Here is a 22,593-nt window from a genome sequence, read left to right as displayed (position 1 = left end):
TGACAACAGTGGTACTTATGGAGCGCCTCCTGAGCATGGTACACTGTGCTACGCACTTGGGTGGGTGCTAAGAAGATGACACATAATCACTGCCCTTCAGGAATTTACAATCTAATAGGATGGACCAACGAATCAACATGATTTACAAAAAGTGGGAGCAGGAGGAAGAACAGGGTTCTAACAGGAAGAGGAACAAGCTATTTCACAATGAAATGGATGAATAAATATTTGACTATACAAATACATGTACATATAAAAATCTTCTTAGGTACATAAATGCGGAGACTATTTCGGGTGGATGGCTGGCATAAGGGTGGATTGATGGGACTGGGAGTTGAGAATTAATCAGGGAGTTTCCAAGGCAGGGGAGGGCAAAATGCCAACCAACCATCCAAAGTCAGTGGATTAGATTGGAGCTCATTACACTGTGAGCGCCAACTCATCACTCCAACTCATCTAACTCTACTTCTCTCTCGCCGCTGATCCCAGAATCACACTGTTTCCCCTACCTGTTCCTCTGCTACAAATCTGCCAGACTACATCTCTCCTCATCTTCAAAACCCTGCTAAAATTCTCATTAATCTTCAAGAAGGTTTCCCTGATTTATTTCCAACACCCTTGGAGAAGCAGCATGGCATAGTGGATAGAACATGGGCCTGGGAATCAGAAGGTTATGGGTTCTAATCCCAGCTCCACCACTAGTCTGCCGTGGGTGACCTTGAGCAAGTCACTTGACTTCTCTGTGCCTCAGTTACCTCATCTGTAAAATGGAGATTAAGACTGTGAGCCCCAGGTGGGACAGGGACTGAGTCCAACCCGATTTCCTTGTATCCACCCCACCACGTAACACCTAGTAAATGCTTAACAAATAACATAATTATTATGCTTTTATCACCCCAAAAGCCATATTCAGTTTTATGTACATATGTGCATTTACTGAACATCCAATTCCTTAGCTACTTCACATTGACACATTTGTGCTACTACCCGATTTATATTTCTTCCTCTTGCTCCCGCTCTCTATACATAATTTATATCTGCTTACCTTCAGTAAGTCCTCAATAAATACCACTGATTGATTTTTGAGGTCAGGCACCACGTCTTTTACTTCTGGTGGACTCTTCCAAACATTCAGTATAGCACTCTGCCAAAATAGATCTCTGTTAAGGATTAATAGATTTGGGAATTGTCAGGGTAGGGCTATGGTTACAATTACAAGGAAAATTCAGGTTGAAAACCAGATCGTCCAACCTGAAGCTGAAGAATTTTTCAGTTGTAACAAGGTGGTGGATTTCCTTTTCTTACCAAATTAGATTTCCATTCTGACATCCATTCCCCACCACCAGCCTCACCCGCTCTGCCCCCTCACCCTCCCTCATGCCACCCCCTCTTCTGGAATGGACTGCCACCAGATCGGGATGGCCGGAAGACAAGGGTAGTCTCTCTCTGGTCTATTTCCCCATGTTCCCCCGGCTTGGTGGGCCCGGGAGGAGGCTGGAAGGCTGGGAAAGCAGAGGAGCAGGTCAAACTTCAATTGCTGCCCCTACCAAGTCCATCCCCACCTTTCCTGGCTTCCTGACCAAGCCACTGGGACAGGGCCAGGCTGAGCTGGGGAGGAGCTAGACCATCACCATTCTCCCCCTGCCAACCATCATCACCCTCATCCTCAGTGGCATTTATTGAGCACTTACCGAATGCAGACCGCTGGACTATGTACTTGGGAGAGTACAATACGCTAGGCAGACACAATCCCTGACTTCAAGGAGCTTCCAGTCTTTAGGGGGAGTCAGACGTTAAGACACTTTACAGGGAGGGGAAGGGTTGGAAGGCTGGTTTGATCAGGAGGTGAGATGCATGAAGAGGAGACAAAATCCTGTCAGTCTGTGGATTAAGAAAGCAGGGTTTAGAAAGCGCTACTGGGTTCTGTTTCATTTGGGAACAGAGACCTGAATGGGATCCCTTGTCGATATCATCTCAGATCTCAACCTTCAGAAAATCATCATCATTTCAATGGATACTGTTGACTTGGATCTGTTGAGTGGGATAGAACACCTAGATAAATGTCTTCCCCCAGAGTCTGTGCCAGGGAGGGGTTTTTCTTGTGTTCCAAACTCCTCAGATCACAGTTTTCATCTGATACTGCACCCCCTGGGCAAACCTCCTCCTCCTGGTCTGCAGCCCAGCCGGGATTTTCTCGTCCCTGTCCCGAGCCTGGTCCGAGACCACCAGGTTCTTCGGGGACGGAACCGTCTTCCTCGGCTGGCGGCCACTGTCCTGCCCACCCACGCTCCGAGCCTACCGAAGTCGTCTGGCCTGGTTCAGCTCTGCTCGGTTTTGCCCAGCTTGATCTGTGGTCCTGTTGTGAATCCATCCAGGGCTGTGGGGGTATCGTGGAGGACTGTGGGGCAGAGGACCAAAGTGTACTGTGAAGACAGGGATTGTGAAGTTTAAAGAGTTTAAAGTTTAAAGAGCTGTGGAGATGGGGGGTTGGGGAAGGGGAGAAAGACCAGGCAGTTGGCCAGCTAGGGCTCCGGGTGGATGACAGAAAAGGGTCACTGCAAGGAAGTGAAATGTGGAAGGCCATTGTCAAGGCCATTTTTTGCCTGACTTGCTCAGGTAATTGTGGTTCTGAAGGCTTGGTTTCCTGCCTCTGCCTCAGAGTACAGAGCTAACAAGGATTTACTTCTAGTTAGCATTTTGTGTTTATCTGTGGATTAAGGAACCTAATCCACCTCTGAAGAATCGATTTACATATGTACAGAGACCATCTTTGCTTTTGGAGGAAGCTTCTGACAAATATTTCCCAAAGGAAAAGAATGACTGTATTAAAAGATTAAGCATTTTCCTTAGATTTAGAAGAGAATATAATCAATCTACCAGTAAATAGTTTAACAATATAAACAATAGCAAAATTGATTCTTTTTTAAAGTGTGATAGTGACGATTGCAAATTTGTAAAACTAATACTTTTCTAGTGCAACTGAAATGGTCAACTTCACTTTTGGGGGGGGTGATGGGGGATGAGAGGCGAGAGTTGCAGGGAAAAGGAACTGTATTCCATCATATCAGAAGATCTTCTCTGGTCTGGCACTCTGGCCAGGGGTTTCAGGAAACAAAAATGCATATGGGATCATGAAGGACACTTTTGAGGACAAGTGATCCAGCAGGATCTTTTGTTTGTCAAAAGTGTAAGAAGCAGCATGGTCTAATCGATAGAGCACAAGCCTGGGCATTAGAAAGACCTGGATTCTAATCCCGGTTCTGCCATTTGTCTACTGTGTGACTTTGGACAAGTCACTTCACTTCTCTGTGCTTTAGTTACCTCGTCTGTAAAATGGGGATTAAGACTGTGAGCCCCATGTGGGACAGGGACTGTGTCCAACCCTATTTGCTTGTATTTTCACCCCCGACTCCCAGTGCTTAGTGCAGTGCCTGACACATAGTAAGCACTTAAATACCACAATTATTATTATTTTAAATAATACGATATTATTATAAATATTGTTAACTCCCCCAGTAGAGTGTAAGCTCCTAAGGGCAGGGAATGGCCTTTGTGCTTCTACTGAACTTTCCCAAGCACTTAGTACAGTGGGATTCAGTGGGCGCTCAATAAGCAGCATGGCTTAGTAGAAAGAGTACAGACCTGCAAGGAAGGGCACCTGGGTTCTAATCCGGAGTCTACCATTTTCCTGCTGTGTGTCCTTGGGCAAGTAGTTACTTAACTTTTTTGTTCCTCGGTTTCCTCAACTGTAAAAGGGGGAATTAAATACCTGCTCTCCCTCCCCCCTCAACAGTATCTACCTAGGGCTTGGCACATAGTAAGAATTTCACAAATCAATTATTCATTTATATTCAAGTCGATCTCCCCCTCTAGACCGTAAGCTCTTTAATAATAATAATGTTGGTATCTGTTAAGTGCTGACTATGTGGAGAGCACTGTTCTAAGCACTGGGGGAGATACAGGGTAATCAGGTTGTCCCATGTGAGGCTCACAGTTAATCCCCATTTTACAAATGAGGTAACTGAGGCTTCTAGAAGTCAAGTGACTTGCCCACAGTCACCCAGCTGACAAGTGACAGATCAGGATTTGAACCCATGACCTCTGACTCCCAAGCCTGGGCTCTTTCCACTGAGCCACGCTGCTTCTCTTTGTGGGCAGGGAATGTGCTTTTCCACTCTGTTGCACTGTACTTTCCCAAGTGCTTAATACAGTGCTCTGTACATAGTAAGCACTCAATAAATACCATTGATGATGATATTGATGATACCGCAATTATCATTACAATAATTACTGCTGCATCTGCTCCTTTTGGGTAGGGCCGGACTTCTGGTACTCCTATAACATCTAACCGGGTTTCGGCTTTCTTACCTAGACGGTTCTCGCTGGAGCAAATTCCGGTCACCAACCCGGCCGAGTCTCACTGGTGCGAGGAAACTGCAGCCGCTGAAGGGCCCGGAGCGGCAAGGCGGCCACAGATGTGACGCAGGGGATTTTCCTGGTGCCACTAGGCCTTGACAACACAGAAACGGCCATAAAACAGCAAATATGACTTCCAACTCGATGATGTTTCAACCTTCCGAAATATCTTTCCTTCAAGGATATTAGAATGCCTCGCTACATGATCTCATTAATCTTTTCCACTTACTTAGGTGGTTGAGGACCAGTAACCCTATTATCATATTTTATAGATAGAAAAACTGGGGGGGGGGGTTTGTCAAAGCAGGGCGATTTAGTTACTAAGCATCCCACAAGTTAGTGGGAGTCAGAATTGGATCCTGGTTTTGAAACTCTATCTCTATGCATAGGCCATATTTTTAAGAAATCACTAATAGACACTTTTTTTTTTGGACAAGTGCAATTAAAAGAAAAAAATGGAACTGTTAACTCTAAAAGACCTACCCAAGACACATTCACTATTACTACAACTAGAAGTAATACTGAGGGCATTTGTTAAGCATTTAGTAGGTGTCATGCACTGTTCCAAGCACTGGGGTAGATAAAGTTTTGGGTTAGATACAGGTTTATCAAGTTGGATCCAATCCCTGTCCCACTTGGATCGCACAGTCTAAGTAAAGGCATTTTTTTCAGTAACAAAAAAACTGAAGAGAATCCCTGATTGCAAGAGAAAAGCATGTTGATTTTAAAATATGGAGACAGATTTCATTCCCATAATTAGACTAATGATTTTATGGCTTGTAACTTAAATTTCTCAAGCATTAGTCTCTGAGGTCTAGAGGAGCTGAGCTCTGTCTTTTCCCATGCTGACTGAAGCACTGAAGCATTATACTTGATTACTCCATTATTCTCTCTCACTCCCTTTTCAGCAACTGTAAACCATGAAGAATGGATTAAGAACAGAAGTGTCAATTTACAACCTCCCCAATAAATCTTTGTTTTCGACTACTACGAGCTACAACCACTTCTGATGTTCCATTGATAAAGCAAATGCAATTACCACAACATGTGATGTTGAATTGAAAAGTCTGCACACAATGCACTTCTCTTCAATGGGATGGATTATCAATTTCCTTTTGGTTCTAATGATTGCATTTTAAACATGAGAATGTGGAAATTCATTAAGACCTCATAATAGAGTTAAGATTTAGTGAAATATGTGAACTAAGTACAAGTACATCAGTGAGTAACTTTGATTTACTTGCCCTCTTTGTCAATCAATAAATACACCAATCATTTATTGAATGCTTACTGGGTGCAGAGCACTTTACTAGGCGCTTGGGAGGGTACAACGTAATAGAATTATTAGACACATTCCCTGGTCATATCGAGTTTACAGTCTAGAGGGAAATTCACATTAAGAAGTGTAATATATCATGAACATTCACTGTATACAATCTGAGGGTACGTACTGGCAGTTTTGTAAATGTCCACAAGCTCACGGCTGATAGAAATTTATACAGGAATGAAATAAACTACCCATTGCTGTTGATTTTGCTTATTTGTGCTTCATCAGGAGATTCAGACTAGTCAAAAAACCCAAAAAACTAATAGACTAGTAAATGTTCTGTAATTACAAGGTGGATTAGAGAGCATAAACAAAGAACACAGCAAAAAAGGAAGTCAACAAAAATGGACAAAAAAGCCACCTGAATCTTCCCTGCCTTCAAGAACCCTAGTTGTGGGTTTAGTAGGAAGTGGGATGGCCTAGTTGGATAGAGTCTGGGCTAGGGAGTCAGAGGACCTGGGTTCTAATTCCGACTCTGCCACTTGTCAGCTGTGTGACTTTGGGCAAGTTACTTAACTTCTCTGTGCCTCCGTTCAATCATCTGGAAAAAGGAGAATAAAACTACGAACCCCATTTGGGATAGGGACTGTGCCCAACCCGATTTGCTTGCATCCACCCCAGCGCTTAGTACAGTGCCTGGCACATAGTGAGCGCTTAACAAATACCACAATTATTATTATTACCAACTTTACTGTATTGTATCATTATTCTTATGATTATAGTATTAGTTTGGGGTCAAGCACTGTTCTAAGCTCTTGCATAGCTCAAGTTAATCAGGTAGGACACAGGCCCGGCCCCATGGGGCTCAGGGGCTAAGTAGAACAGACTTAGAAACGGCATTGAATCCCAATTTTTCAGATGAAGTAACTGAGGCACAGAGAAGCTCTGTGACTTGCCCAAGGTCACACGGTAGGTTGGCAGAGCCAAGATTAGAACCCAGGTCCTCTGTCTGTACTTTTTCTACCCCAGGGCTTAGAACAGTGCTTGACACATAGTAAGCACTTAATATCCTAATTATTATTATTGGTAGTAGTAGCAACGATTGTGTCTTGGGTAGTTCTTTTAGAGTTAACAGCTCCATTTTTTTCTTGTAATTGCACTTGTCAAGCATTTACCTTGTGCCAAGCACTATTCTGAGTGTCGGAGAAAGGTACAAGGATAATAATCTGGACATGATTCTTGGCCTCTGGTATTGGGCAGTGGCTAACAATCAAAAAGAGGGCTTGGGGAAAAGGGGAAAATGGTGACAGACAAATAAGGAGTGAATAACTACAGTAAAAGCAATAAATAAACCACCAGCCCAACAACACAGAAACAAAAAGAAGAATGGGAGGGAGGCGTTTTTCCAGCATGACCTTTCTAGTATTTCAAAAGTAATTACAGATTTGCTAAAGCAGAGTTTTCCACACAGCCAATTGAAATGTAGCAGACCTTCACCCTGTGAAAGGGTCAGGGCAGACTCCTAGGCTATAATAATAATGATGATGGTATTTGTTCAGTGCATACTATGTGCAAGGCACTGAGCTCAAGACCCTATGCCTGCTCTGTTGTGCTGACTGCATTTGGATTTCCTAAGACTCCTGAATCTCTTCTAAGAAGAAATAAAGGCCAATAAAAATGCTCCGGGAAAATCATCGTGGGGATCAGCAGACAGGAATCCACAACTTGGGCTGCTAGAGTTGTTATAAACCTTGTGAGCTTTCTCAAGTTGGATTGTCATTTGTGGATCCCAACTCTCTTATATCGTTGTATTGTCCTCTTCCAAGTGCTTAGTCCAGTGCTCTGCACCCAGTAAGTGCTCAATAAATTTGATTGATTGATTGATTTTTAGCAGGAGGCTCTGAGTGTCTGCATTGGAGCACTTTCATCAATTCAGAGCAAAGCAGGAGAGCAAACAAGGTGCCCTGGTCAAGCCAGAGAGGAATTGTGAAATCCCATCTCCCAGAAAACTTTACAAGATATTGTTGCCCTACAGTAGTGGAACGAGTGTGGGCCTGAGAGTCAGAAGGACCTGAGTTCTAAATCTGGTTCTGCCACATCCCTGCTGTGTGACCTTGGGCAAGTCACTTAACTTCTCTGGGCCTCAGTTCCTTCATCTGCAAAATGGGGATCCAATACTTCTTCTACCCTCTACTTAGTGAACCCCATGTGGGACCTGATTATCTTGTACCTATCCCAGTGCTTAGTACAGTGCTTTGCTTAGTAAGCGCTTAGTACAGTGCTTTGCTTAGTAAGCACTTAACAAATACCCAAATTACAGTAGTGCTTGGCACATAGTAAGTGCTTAACAAATACCATAATAACAGTAGCCCATCCAGCCCTTGGATTTCACTACACTATTCATTCATTCCCTCACTCAATCATATTTATTGAGCGCTTACTATGGGCAAAGCACTGTACTAAGCACTTGGGAGGGTACACACTAACAACAGACACATTCCTGCCCACAAGGAGGTCACAGCCTGGCTAGCTCAGGGCAACCTATTTTCCTAAGGTCCGTCCTACAATGGACCTGTTCTTCCTTTGTTTGTACAAGAAGCAGCTCAATTATTTGATCTCCTTCTTGAAAAGGAGAGGGGGAAGGGAAGATCCAGTCAAGGAAGGAGAATGGAGATTAGGGAATATGCTCTACTTTCAATTAAATTGAAGACAGTGACATGGAGGTGTGAAGCCCTGCCCTTCTCTTCCTCATTAGATCCTTGTTTATTGTTCCTCCTAGTTGACTGTAGGGAGGTTTGCTTTAATTGAATGTCTGCCTAACAATTATTGATTTAAGGTTTAGCCACAAGCACAGAGAACTTCCCCTCTAATGCACAAAGCTTACGTTCCTGAACCATTCGAGTTGGAGAAATTCAGCAGAGGGAGTCAGTGCACAGGATCAGTTGCAAGACTTCATTTATTCACGCGTAAATATATAGTCGCCTCTAATGACAGAAGCAGAGACCATGAAAATAGAGTCAAATAATTAAACCGAATAATTAAACAAGTCATGCCAGGATGAAGAGAACCATTTCCCTCAGCAATGAGGGGGAGAAGAGAAAGTTAACCCTTCATATTCAAGCAACCTCTTCCTGGTGGTATGAATGGAGGGTCCCTGCAAGGACAAGGCGGTTTAGCTTTGGGCCCACTGGTGGAGTGGGTGTGTGTGACCTTGGGCAATTCACTTCACTTCTCTGGGCCACAGTGACCTCATTTGTAAAATGGGGATTAAGACTGTGAGTACCATATGAAACAGGGACTGTGTCCAACCTGATTAGTTTGTATCTACCCCAGCACTTAGGATGGTGCTTGACATATAGTAAGTGCTTAACAAATGCCATCCAAATAAATAAAAAATCAAATTAGGAAGGGAGAAAGGGAAAGGGGATCTTTGCACTTTGGGGAAGGGTCAATGAGAGCAAATTCTGGGCAGGTGGGAGTGAGCTTCTTCATCCCTGACCCCAACAGAATCATAATTTGGTCCTCGAGCATGGTGTGATAGCAATTTGAATCGTTTAAGAGCCAAGTCTATGATCATCATCACCTCTCTGAAATCATAAACATATCATTAATGTCTGCCACCCCCTCTAGACCATGAGCTCACTGTGGGCAAGGAACGTGTCTATTTCTTGTTGCACTGTACTCTCCCAAGTGCTCAGTTCAGTGCTCTGCACCCAGGAGGGGCTGAATAAATACGATGGATTGATTAAATGAATAATTCCCACTTGTTTCCTCACTCCTCGGGCCCCAAAACAGGCTGCATTTGCCTGACGATTCTCCTCCAGTTTCATTTACTCTTCTTCAGCCTGCCCTGGTCCAGTACCATTTTGCAAAAATTGGCCCTACTGAGTAGTTCTCAGGATAGCTCTTGTGGTCATCCACCGGCTTCGGTCCATGAAATAAATCTGGTTTTATGGGCAGAGATGCTTTAACTGGTTCATTCATTCATTCATATTATTAATAATTCATTCATAAGTATTATTAATAATTCATTCATTCAATCGTATTTATTTATTGTTTAGTGCTTACTGTGTGAAGACCACCGTACTAAGTGCTTGGAGTGTACAATTAGGTAACAGATAGAGATAATCCCTGCCCATACAACGGACTCACAGTCTAAAAGAAGGAGACAAGACAACAAAACAAGTAGTCAGGCAAATGATAATAATGATAAGAGTATTTGTTAAGTGCTTACTAGGTGCCAAACACTGTTCTAAGCACTGGGTTAGATATAAGGTAAGCAGGTTGTCCCACATGGGGCTCAGGGTCTTAATCTCCATTTTACAGGTGAGGTAACTGAGGACGGTGGCCAACCTGATTAACTTGTACCTACCCCAGGCTTAGAACAGCACTTGACATGTCGTAAGCACTCGACAAATACCATCATAATAATAAGGATCCAAGTTGATGATGATGTTTTTCATCTGCAGTGATGGATGGACCCTGAACCTGAGACTTCAGGACCATTCAGGACCATGACTACGGAGATTTTAGTGGTTTTTCGGGGGGGTGGGGGCAGTCAAATGGAGGAAGGACCATAAAGGGGAGAGGTTGGAGCAGGGAGACCACTAAGATGGCTTTGCAATGATCCAGGCTGGAGGGTTAAAGAGTTGAACTAGGATGGGGAGGAGGGGACTGAGCTGGGAAGTGTTAGCAGGATTTAGAGACAGACTAAAGGCCGAAGATGGAAGGCTGTGATGCCACCACAGCTGTAAACTTCTGTGTGATGGTGGTGGTGGCCATCGGGGTGAAAAAAATGAGGAGGAATGGATTCAGAAAGGAAGACGAAGAGTTCTGTTTTTGACATGGTGGGTTAAGGAGGTTCCTGTTTCAACTAAGGAAAGTACACTAGCAGAAGCCCTGGGCTTAAATCTTGGGAGAATCCCATTATCTTTCACGATAAAGGAGAAGTGTGTCTCTGTTTCCAGTTTCTGGCCCTTTCCCCTCACTTTTGATGCAATTTTGAACATGGAGCTGAGGAGTGAAGGGAAGGCAGGTAGGGCTACTTTGGGGAGAGAGTTATCCTATCTTTTCTCCCTCCCAACCCTCCTCTCAATGTGTTTCTCTCCATTCACGTTGCTTATACCTCACCTTCTGCCCCCTAGCTTGCTCGGTACCTCCATGTTGGAACTCCCTCGCTTCCCAAATCTGATCGACCACAGCTCTCCCCACTTTCAGATAAATTCCGGTAGATAGTTGCTCTCTCCCACTTCAAAGCCTTATTGAAGGCACATCTCCTCCAGGAAGCCTTCCCTGACTCCTGCTCCCTTCTGCACGGCTCATAGTTGCTCCTTCATTCATTCTCTCTCCCTTCCCTATGGCACATATGTACATATCTGTTATTTATTTATCTATTTAATAATCATGATAATTATGGTATTTGTTAAGCGCTTACTATGTGCCAAGCACTGTTCTAAGCACCGAGGTAGATACAAGGTCTTCAGGTTGTCTCACGTGGGACTCACCATCTTAATCCCCATTTTCCAGATGAGGTAACTGAGGCCCAGAGAAGTGAAGTAACTTGCCCAAGGTCCCTCAGCAGACAAGCGGCGGAGTAGGGATTAGAACCCATGCCCTCCTGACTCCCAAGCCCGCGCTCTATCCACTACGTAGTAATGTCTATCTCCCCCTCTAGACTGTGAGCTCGTCATGGGCAGGGAACGTGTCTGAGGTTCTATCATACTCTCCCAAGCGCTTAGTACAGTCCTTTGCACACAGTAAGCACTTAATAAATGCGATGAATAATTCAACTCCCTCCTACCATCCCACCTCCTCTAAAAAACCTTCCCCTATTCATTTCCCGGAACTCGGCCAAATAAACCCATCAGCCAATTCTAGCCCTGAAACATTTATTGACAGGTACTTAACACTCTTGCCTATATCTCTATCCCATTGTTCATTCGATAGTTTATTTTGACTGCTCCTCCAAATGTTTTTGTTTGTTCACCTAATTAGAGTGTAAACTCCTTGTGGGCAGGGAATGTTTACCTTCCTAATTATAGACTTCAAAGTACCTAGTTCCACTTCAGTGCATCAGGTGACCACCCAATAACAGTAACAACAGTCTCCCTCAGAAGACTGTGAACTCCTTGAAATCAGAGATCATATCTTGAGTTTTTATTGTACTTCTCCAAAACCTCGCCCATACAGTGCTGTCCACACAAGTGCTCAGTAAACACTACTGAATGAATCGACTTCTTGAAAGTTTCTCTTTTAAGTCCTGTGGCTGTTCGGAGGCACAACCAAGAACTGAAGATTCTAAGTGGAAAGGAATTTGATCATTTATTCTCTCCGAATCGACTGCTACGATTACGACTATTATTATTATTGCTTCAGCCTTCATCTTCTACAATTACGTATTAGGTTTACTACATGATGTAGGAAAGCTGTGAAGGGCTGGAGTTTGTTTCATGGCCTGAGAGATCCTGGCAGTGGCCCTCCTAAAAGGTCAGGCTGGATTCCCTCGGTGAGGTTAAAAGGAAATGTTAAATAAAAGAGAATCTTGTGACAGTATGTTCTGGTTAATTTTCAGTTTCACAATGGAGATCCGGAGAAGTTGAACTCCCCGAAGCACCGATCTCTCTCCGGTGGCTGTTCACAAAAGAAGAGGAAGAAAGGGATGTTTTCTTTATCCCTTCGTTAACCTATGATTGAAATTTATCGCCTGTGGATTTCTCAGTTATAAAATAGCATTTTGCAAGGCAACGGAGACACTTGCAGAAGATAAAATGACACCAACCAACCTTCCAATTCACTTACAAAGTAATTCCGTTTCCAATTTAAAGCAGGTGAAACAATATTGAACAAAGCAGCCTCCTCTGTATCTTGAGCCCTTTAATTATAGTGCTCACAGCAGTAAATACTACAGTTAAAGGACAACTTCCATTACAACACCAGGTTTTCACTCACGAACTTTTGAATTTTTTTTCCCCCTCTTTTTGCCTTGAAGTTTCCAGGGCTCAGTCTTTGCCCAAAGGCAAATATTTTTGTTGGTGAGGGGAAGGAGGAAACACAATCAAGATGAAGAAACGGGGGTTAAGAAGACAGGAGGTGGGGAGAGTAGGTAACGCAAGGGAAGAAGGTTGAGAGGGGGGCTGGAGAACATAGAAATATTTAAAAAATAATAAAAGATCTTAAGAATCCATACCTAAGCAGCAGGCTCAAATTTTAGCTGAGGTACTCTTGACTTTCTTGCAAGGATTAATCCAATGAATGCCACTATTACATGAGATTCTTCTGAGAATAAATGCCTGATTCCTCTAAAAAATACTGTTGGAGCAAATGTTTGTCCTGGCTTTCTCTGTTTGGTTCCTCCCTATTTATTCTCCCTGTACTTTCTAACACAGTCGATCGAAATGGTCAAATTTGATCCTCAGTTTCTATAGTTCCCAAGACAGTGGGACACAAAATTCTGTGGTAATGTTACAGGCAAAAAAGCCCATCCAGAACATTTTCAAATATGTGCTCTGATGATGCTTTGCAATTTTAAACACGGACGTGTTTAGGAAATACTAGTCTCAATGTTGATGATTTTGTGTAGACATATTATAATGACCACTCTAGAGGTATAAAGGCTACAAAGATGACTATCCTGCTTCCTCCCAGTGAAGCCAATTTTTAAGTCTTTGCATTTGGAAAAAGTGGCTCTTTAAAACCAAGATATTAATAATAATGGTGATCTTTGCTAAGTTTTTGCTATGTGCCAAGCACCGTACAAAGTGTGGGTAGATACGGGTAGATAGGTGTGTGGGTGTATATATATAAACGCTCAGGTCAAATCCCCACCGCTAGACTGTAAACTCCTTGTAGGGAGGGAATGTGTCTGTTTAATGTTCAGTACTCTCCTAGGTGCTCTGCACGCGGTAAGCGCTCAGTAAATACAATTGACTGACTGAATGAAATCCAGTCCCTGACTCACCTAGGGCTGACAGGCTAAATAGGAGGGTGATTTAATCCCCAATTTTACAGAGGAGGCATAGATTAATTGCCCCTTGCCCAAGGTTACACAGCAGCCAAGTGGCAGAGTCGGGATTAGAACCCAGGTCCTCTGACTCCCAGATTCATACTCTTTACACAAGACCACACTACTTTGTTAGGTTTAATTGGGAAACATCAATCTGTTGAATACGGTAGACAGTAAACCCATGTAATTGTCCTAAAATCACTTTTACTGGAGCAGAAAGTTTTAAACCGAACCGCACAGCCACCTATTTTTTCCCTCAATCTGAGCTTAAAACAAAGAAAAGGCCATTTTAACAAAGAATGTGTAAGAACAATTGGCCATTATTAAAAGATGGAAAAGGTCTCAAACGATGAAATGTCATATGGATGAGTGATGGAGAAATGAAACAAAAGCATCAACTGAAAAAAAATTATAAGAAAATGTATTTATCTGGTAAGAGCTTAGTCTAAGGGTCGGATAGCTTTTAAAAATTCAGAGAGGAGGGACAGTCAAAATTAGATGTGAATCATTTGCATTTTTACCAATCCTCTTCCAGATTCTGGGGGGACTAGTCCCGGGACGGGCATCTGAACCTAAAGAAAAATAGCCCCAAAGAGTCGGCCGGAATTTGGCAAAAGATAATTTTTCAGAAAACAGGGAAAAGTAATCTCTCAGGTGATGAGATCAATGCTTTTTTGAGACATTTCTCCAACTTGAAGCCAGTCCAAATTCCATTCCCAAATTCCATAACTGCCATCCACAAAATACAATTTCTCCTTCCTAGAATTTTAAGGCCCTCCTCAATTTCTTTAAGGGTATTAAATGCAAATTCCTTCACAGTTATGTCTCAAAAATCCCACCCAAACCCAAGACATCTGTTAGAGAGGTATGCAATTTTAAAATCGGAATTTTTTTTTTCCTTCCCCAAAGCTACCGGGATAATGATGAACTTTAGTCATCCTGCAGTGGCAAGGTTGCATTTTTTTAATTCTTGAGGAATGTGAAACAAGTCGGTGCACTTTCTTGGCTCTGGCCAATTCCTCTTGACCTGGGCGAGCTTACGACAAAAATCAAAGGACCATAAATAAAAGAGTAAAGGCTGAGGGTTGCCAGCGACACCAAAGATCACTGCAGGGTGGCTTAGGGGCTAGAGCAACGGGCTGTGGGAGGCAGAAGGACCTGGGTTCTAATCCCGCCACGTGTCTGCTGTGTGACCTCGCTGCACTTCCCTGTGCCTCAGTTTCCTCATCTGTAAAAAGAGGGGGATTAAGAGTGTGAGCCCCATGTGGGGCAGGGACTGTATCCAACCTGATTGACTTGCACCTACCCCAGCGCTTAGACCAGTGCTTGACACGTAGTAAGCACTGAACGAGTCAGAAGGATCTGGATTCTATTTCCAGCTCCGCCACTCATCTGCTGAGTGACCTTGGGCCAGTCACTTCACTTCTCCGTGCCTCAGTTCCCTCCTCTGTCAAATGGGGATGAAAAGCGTGAGACCCACGTGGGGGCAACCTCATTACCCTGGGTCCACACTAGTGCTTGGCACAACGTAAGCGCTTGGCTCAGTGGCAAGAGCCCGGGCTTGGGAGTCGGAGGTGGTGGGTTCGAATCCCGACTCTGCCACTCGTCAGCTGGCTGACCGTGGGCAAGTCACTTCACTTCTCTGGGCCTCAGTTCCCTCCTCTGTCAAATGGGGATGAAGACTGTGAGCCTCCCGTGGGACAACCTCATTCCCTTGTATCTCCCTCAGCGCTTAGGACAGCGCTCTGCACGTAGTAAGCGCTTAACAGATACCACCGTTATTACATCATTTATCTGTCCATGTTGCCAGGTGGTCACTTAGTACAGAGCTCTGCACACAGCAAGTGCTCAGTAAATTCTATTTCTTTCGAATAAATTCTATTCTATTCACCACCTGATGGCCCCGGATCTCCCCCGGCGCTTAGGACAGCGCTCCGCACGTAGTAAGCGCTGAACAAATACCAACATTGTTGTTGTTCTTCTTCTCTGGGCCTCAGTTCCCTCCTCTGAAAAATGGGGATGAAGACTGTGAGCCCCACGTGGGACCACCTGATGACCCCGGATCTCCCCAGTGCTCAGGCCAGTGCTCCGCACATCGTCAGCGCTGAACAAATACCAACATTGTTGTTCTTCTTCTTCTCTGGGCCTCAGTTCCCTCCTCTGAAAAATGGGGATGAAGACTGTGAGCCCCACGTGGGACCACCTGATGACCCCGGATCTCCCCCCGGCGCTTAGGACGGCGATGGCAGGGGTCGGCGGAGCCAGGGGAAGGGGCGGAATTCCCGGGCCGCCTGTTCCTTTAAGGAAGGGGGCGTTGGGAATGGGAAGAGGAGGCGGAGCTGCGGTCACGTGGAGGGGAGGAAGTTTTGGAGGAGAAAGTTTGGTCGGAGTCCGGTCCCGGGGCTGCAGCCAGCGGGAGCCGCCGCCGCCGCCGTCGCCGCCGGGAAGCCCTCCGGGGCGGAGGAGCGGCCGATGGATCCGGGCCAGCAGCCCGCCCCGGCCGGGGGGCAGCCCCCGGCGCCCCCCGGCACCCCCGCCAGCGCCGCCGCCGCCAACGCCGCCGCCGGGACCCCCGAGCCGGCCGGTCCTGGGGGGGGCGGGGGCCCCGGGGGAGCCGGTCCTGGGGGGGGCGGGGGGCCCGGGGGAGCCGGTCCTGGGGGGGGCGGGGGCCCCGTCGCCGCCCCCGCCCCCGTCGCCGCCGCCGCCGCCGCCGCCCCGCCGCCGCCCGCCGGACACCAGATCGTCCACGTCCGGGGAGACTCGGAGACGGACCTGGAGGCGCTGTTCAACGCCGTCATGAACCCCAAGACGGCCAACGTGCCGCACACCGTGCCCATGAGACTCAGGAAGCTCCCCGACTCCTTCTTCAAGCCCCCAGACCCCAAGGCCCACTCCCGCCAGGTAGGTCACACGCGCACGCCGCCCCCCCGGCTCCCTCCTCTGTTCCCTCTCTTACTCCCCCTCCCGTGCTCCCTTCCGTACTCCCTCTGTGCTCCCTCCCTTATTCCCTCCTGCTCCCTTCCAAACTTCCCTCTGTGCTCCCTCCCGTGTTCCCTCCCTGCTCCCTTCTGTACTCCCTCTGTGCTCCCTCTCTTATTCCCTCCCTGCTCCCTTCTATACTCCCTCTGTGCTCCCTCCTTTATTCCCTCCGTGCTCCCTTCTATACTCCCTCTGTGCTCCCTCCCTTATTCCCTCCTGCTCCCTGCCAAACTTCCCTCTGTGCTCCCTCCCTGCTCCCTTCTGTACTCCCTCTGTGCTCCCTCCCTTATTCCCTCCCTGCTCTCTTCTATACTCCCTCTGTGCTCCCTCCCTTATTCTCTCCCTGCTCCCTTCCAAACTTCCCTCTGTGCTCCCTTCCCTATTCCCTCTATGCTCCCTCCCTTATTTCCTCCCTGCTCCCTTCCATACTTCCCTCTGTGCTCCCTCCCTTATTTCCTCCCTGCTCCCTTCCATACTTCCCTCTGTGCTCCCTCCCTTATTTCCTCCCTGCTCCCTTCCATACTTCCCTCTGTGCTCCCTCCCTTATTCCCTCTCTACTCCCTCCCCTCGTCCCTCCAGCTCCCTTCCATACTCTATGCTCCCTCCCTTATTCCCTCCGTGATCCCTTCCACACTCCCTGTGCTCCCTTCCATACTCTCTCTGTATTCCCTGCCGTGATCCCTTCCATACTCCCTCTGTGCTCCCTCCCCTCTTCCCTCCGTGCTCCCTTCCACAGTCCCTGGGCTCCCGCCCAGGGCCCTCACCAGAAGAAGCCGGGGGCGGCAGGGTTTCTCTCCTCTCCCCCTCCCCTGCCTCCTCCTCTCCTCCCCTGCCTCCTCCTCTCCTCCCCTGCCTCCTCCTCTCCTCCTCCTCCTTGGTCTCCCCTTTCCCCCATTGCCCGGGGCGGGCGGGAGGAGGAGGAGGAGAAGGGAAGGGAGGAAGGGGGTGGGGAAAGTTTCGGCGAGAAGTTCCGTGCAACTCGGTGGGCTTGCACAATGCAAGCCCCTCCCCGGCCCGGCCCGCACTTACCTTCCTTCCTTCCTTCCTTCCTTCCTGCCTTCTTCCTTTCCTCCGTCCTTCGACCCCCCCCCCCCCCCCGGTCGAAGGGCGTTCTGCCAACTGGGTCGTGGGCCAGCCGAGTTGGTAAAGTTGAGGTGGGGTCCAGCTCATGCGCCCTACCCGGGAATCGCTTAATCGTTCCCTAGTTTTCCGGCTCGATTGGGGGTGGGGGAGTTAGTTTCTCTCCCTTTTTCCACCCTCCCCCACCTCCCTCCTTGGAAGCACAGAAACCATTTTTCCCTCCCTGGAAGTACAGAAAACATCCCCCCCCCCCCATTTTCCCCCTCCCTCCCTTCCTGGAAGTACAGAAAGCATTTTTCCCACCCCCACCACTCTCCCTGAAACCACAGAAAGCATTTGTTTTTCCCCCATTTCCCCCACCTCCCTCCTTGGAAGTACAGAAAGCACTTTTTTTCCCGCACCTCCCTCCCTGGAAGTTCGGGAAGCATCCCCCCTCCCCATTTTTCCACCCACTTCCCTCTCTGGAAGCACCGAATGCACTGCTCCCCCCATTTCCCGCCCCCCCATCTCCCTCCCTGGAAGTACAGAAAAGGGCCCCCCCCACCCGTGGAAGTACAGAAGGCATTCATGTTTTCTCCATTTTCCCCAACCTCCCTCCTTGGAAGCGCAGAAAGCATTTATTTTTTTCTCCATATTTCCCCCCCCACCAACCCTGGTTTGGAACTGGAGACATAAACCTCCCTCGGCCCAAACTTTTCCTTTAAAGTTGATCGCCAAGGTATTTTTCCGCAAGGTTTCCTCCCCTGCCGAGGGTCGGTTGCAACCTCCTCCCCACCCCCCAAATAAATCGAAATGTTTTCGTTTCACTTGTCGATTTGGGGAGTTGGGAGTGTTTTGTTGGCTGCGGGATTGCCCGGGACCGGCCCCGCCACTACAATGCTCCGTTCTGAGCGTCCATTAAAGCAGTCTTTGGCAACGTCCCGCAGGTTGACTCATGCGGACTCTTTCGTAGTGCAAGGATGATTAAAAGTTGGTGTTTGGGAAGCGATGACTAACTCTTCAAAAGCGATGAAGCCCAGCCTTCCTCTGAAAGTATATAATAATTGGGCCACTGGTGAAGTGCTTCCTATTTGCCAGGCACTGGACTGGGCGCTGCGGGTTGGAGACGGTCCCAGTCTCACGCAGGGCTCGCAGTCTCAGTCCCCATTTTCCAGATGAGGTAACTGGGGCACAGTGAAGGGAAGTGACTTGCCCTAGGTCACGCAGCAGACAAGTGACGGAGCCGGGATCAGAACCCAAGACCTTCCGACTTCCAGGCCCATGCTCCATCCACAAAGCTATGCTCCTTCCCTATATATATATATAGATTTATTTATGTAAACATATGTTTATTTTGTGTATTTTGTCAATTCATTGACCATTGCTTCACCCTGGGGCCTCCCTTTCCATTAAGGGTCTGACAGCATTTTAATGCCCTCTTTTGAAGGACTTAGAACTCTTTTTGAAGCATGGGGTGTGACAAGTGTTCTGTAGGGTGAAACTTGTTCCAAGATCGATATTGATTTTTCAAGTAACTACCTTCGGGTTTCTTAGAGCCTAGAGTGACCTGAATGCAAAGAATATTGATCCCCTTCTCCCTGCCTCTGCTCTCCCCCTCCCCTCAATCGTAAGGCTGAACAAAACTGTTCCAAATGGGTAGCCCCTTGAACCTTCTGACATCAGGGGGTGAAGACTCTCCGTAAGATGGGAGAAAGTTTAGGTCTCTGGTTCAAGAACAATGTACAAGTTATTACGTTCCGGATCGGGCCGAACGACACTTAAGTTTCCAACCTTGCACTCTTTTTCAGCTTTACAGCACATCGGTTTCAACACTGCAACGCTTCACCACGCTAGCCTCGTTTGTGGCCCAAACTCTGGCGTGTGGGCAATGGGGGAGCTGCCCCCGTGAGCCATTGGAAACCACTTTAAAAGCTGTGGGTGAAAGGAGAAGTTTTTAAGAGGCCGGGGAATGGGCAGTGGAAATGGGAATGCCTGCTAGGCGGTCACTAGGGAGGGTCGACACATCCGCTTCACGTGCACTGAGGTAAAAGTCGACCGCCTGCCCTATCATGGAACCTCTCGGGCTCGATATGTTCCATTCGTGTAGCGATACAGGAATTACTCATCCTATTGAGTACACGAATCTGGAAGGAGGAGAACCGTAATCAATCACTTCTCATGGGTTCTTGGTCCCCAAGTCAATTGTGACATGACTGAGTCTGGTCTGTTGTTTGCGACCTCATTGTCATCACACAATTCTGGGTAATTTTGGTAAAAATAGGGTATCTGATCTTGGTCCGGGAATCAATCTCCCATTTATATTTGGGGAAATTGGTTCAATTTAAAATCCCAACTTTTCAGGAATTGATTAGGTTGTAAATCTGAGGACTGCCCTTAAACCTTTAGTTACACCGCCCCCGGTCCCTCCCTCCCCCAGCCACCACTGTACAGCTGAAAACACTCCATAGCTGTGCAGGGATATAATTTTTGCCATAAATGGGTTTTTTAAATCTAACAATTACTGCAAACTAGATTAAGCATTCTGTATTCATTTTCCACACTTTAAATCCATGACGTGAAACGAACGTTCATTCAAACAGCCCACACAAAGAAGTTGGGATTGTAAAAGTGTATCCCGCAAATGCAAAACTTCAAGGAGTTCAAGGCAGTTAATAACTTCTGGGTGCTGGCAGCTTTCTGGCAATAGTTGTGCTGATTATCATATTTACAACCCGAGCCATGATGCTGTAGAGCTTCTTAATCTGTTGATTCAATTTGTGTATTTTTTTTCTTTTTTTACAAATTCACACTATATCAATTATAACTTGTGGTTCTCCGTATTTCAGGATTTTCCTGTCAAACGTATTGAGGGCCTAACTGTATGCAGAGCCCTGTAAAAGTACTTTAGAAGCTTGCAGAAGTCACAAGACCCAAGCCCTGAAGGTTTATTACTGAAATGAATTTCCACGTTTAAGAAGGAAAGATCTTACTAGTTATGGGTCGGTGATTCCATTTTCAGACTGACTTGATGTATTTTTCAGGTTTGCACAGGAGTACGTAGGGGAAACCCTAAGTACATTACTATTCAGAGCCCTAATTTTGATCTGATTCTGTTACACCCAAGAAATACAAGAGGGTGTGGGGTTTGGAGCAGATATCCTTGGTAATCCACAAAAATTGCAGTGTCCAGATGCTTACAACTGCTGAAATTAATGACAGCTTCCAGTTGTTAAGCAAGAAATAATTACCCTTTGTAACATCAGGCACTTTAGCCTCCTTTAAAACTTGTGTTGGTGAATGTGCTCTCTTCCTTGAGGATTTATCCATCCTGTGAAGAAACTTATTTGCAGGAATTTCCTGATGAGTTTTGTCGAGGGAAGGTGATCTTTAAAAAGAAATAAAAAATTCACATACCTGCCTCATCAATTTAAGAAACTCAATTTCCTTGATACTTTGACGTTTCCCAAACCAGGACCAAAATTCTCTTCAAAAGCTAAATGGATTGCTACTCTTTTGTTTCGGACCTGCGTATTTCATACCTTACAGATCGTTTTTCAGTCGGGCAGATTTTCATTCAGTTCTCTCCAAATGCGTTTGCCCCATCCTCTGAGACCAACAGTGCCGCTGGTATTTGTGGAAATGCCAGACTGACTCGTGCTGTTAAGGGAATCCTCCTCAGTGAATGCGGTAGAAGTAGAGCCTGCCCTTAATACGAGAAACCCACGCAAGCACTTTCAAGAGCCGGTCCTATGGGTTCTTTTGAGGTGGCTAACTTTTGAAGAGCTCTTTTCTCAAGGTCTTGTGAAATCGCAGTCAGATCGTGTCGTGATGCATCCTTCACGTTGGTTGGTGCGGCTAATGGCTGTTTTAAGCGAGAGGTTAATGGAAGCACTTTGGACTCCCAACAGGCAAGCACTGATGCGGGAACTGCAGGAGCCCTGACTCCTCAGCACGTCCGAGCTCATTCCTCTCCGGCTTCCCTGCAGTTGGGAGCTGTCTCTCCGGGGACACTCACACCCTCTGGAGTCCTTTCAGGCCCCGGAGCTTCTCCTTCGGCTCAACATCTCCGCCAGTCATCCTTCGAGATCCCTGATGACGTGCCACTGCCAGCAGGCTGGGAAATGGCAAAGACGTCCTCTGGTCAGAGATATTTTCTGAAGTAAGTGAACAAGGGAGGGGGGAAGTGGCGGGAGAGCGGGGGGAAGGCGAGCCATTCATTTGACAATTACATTCTCAAGAGCGGAAGAAGAAATATAGTTGTCCGACCCTTTATTAAAGCTCCTTTAATCAATAAGTATTGTCCGGTGCTGTTGGGGGAAACGATTGTGTGCACGTGTGTGTGCACGTGCAACTCGGTAGATCTCAAGTGCAGCAGCGAAACTTCAAGAAAAGCAGAGTCGCCTAGTGGAAAGGCCACTGGCCTGGGAATCAGGTGACCTGGGTTCAAACCCCGGCTCCGCTACTTGTCTGCGGTGTGACCTTGGGCCAGACACGTAACTTCTCCCTGCCTCAGTGCCTCGTCTGTAAAATGGGCATAAAGACCGTGAGCCCCCACGTGGGACCTGGACCGCATCCAAACTGATTAGGTTGTGTCTTACCCCAGTGTTTAGTGTGGTGCCTGGCTCAGAGTAAGCCCTGAACAAATACCATAAAAATTTTTAAAAAAAGTGCCCAAACCAACTGGACTCGCCCATCTCAGCAATTTGCTGAATTCATTGTAAAGTGGCAGCATCGCTCCTATCGAAGTGGAACTAGTCACAAAACGAATCTGAGCGTTAAAGTACAAGACACTTCCAATTTTAAACATTTGGGGTGAAAATCTTTGAAACCAAACACTTGAAAATCAATTTTTTGGCAGGATTGATAGAAT

General features: G+C 46.5%; 1 protein-coding gene across 1 annotated transcript in view; it reads left to right on the top strand.

Annotated features, from left to right (window-relative positions):
• The first annotated feature begins 15,927 nt into the window (after positions 1-15,927).
• YAP1 (Yes1 associated transcriptional regulator) overlaps positions 15,928-22,593 on the top strand; it is a 109,782-nt gene continuing 103,116 nt past the window's right edge. The window contains exons 1-3 of the mRNA XM_029048162.2: positions 15,928-16,241; positions 16,400-16,586; positions 21,632-21,882. Of these exons, the coding sequence (XP_028903995.2) occupies positions 15,928-16,241; positions 16,400-16,586; positions 21,632-21,882 (752 nt within the window). The remainder of the gene's footprint in view (positions 16,242-16,399; positions 16,587-21,631; positions 21,883-22,593) is intronic.

The sequence above is a fragment of the Ornithorhynchus anatinus genome, chromosome 20 (genome assembly GCF_004115215.2).
Source record: "Ornithorhynchus anatinus isolate Pmale09 chromosome 20, mOrnAna1.pri.v4, whole genome shotgun sequence".
NCBI lineage: Eukaryota > Metazoa > Chordata > Mammalia > Monotremata > Ornithorhynchidae > Ornithorhynchus > Ornithorhynchus anatinus.
This window is presented reverse-complemented; position numbering and strand designations above follow the sequence as displayed.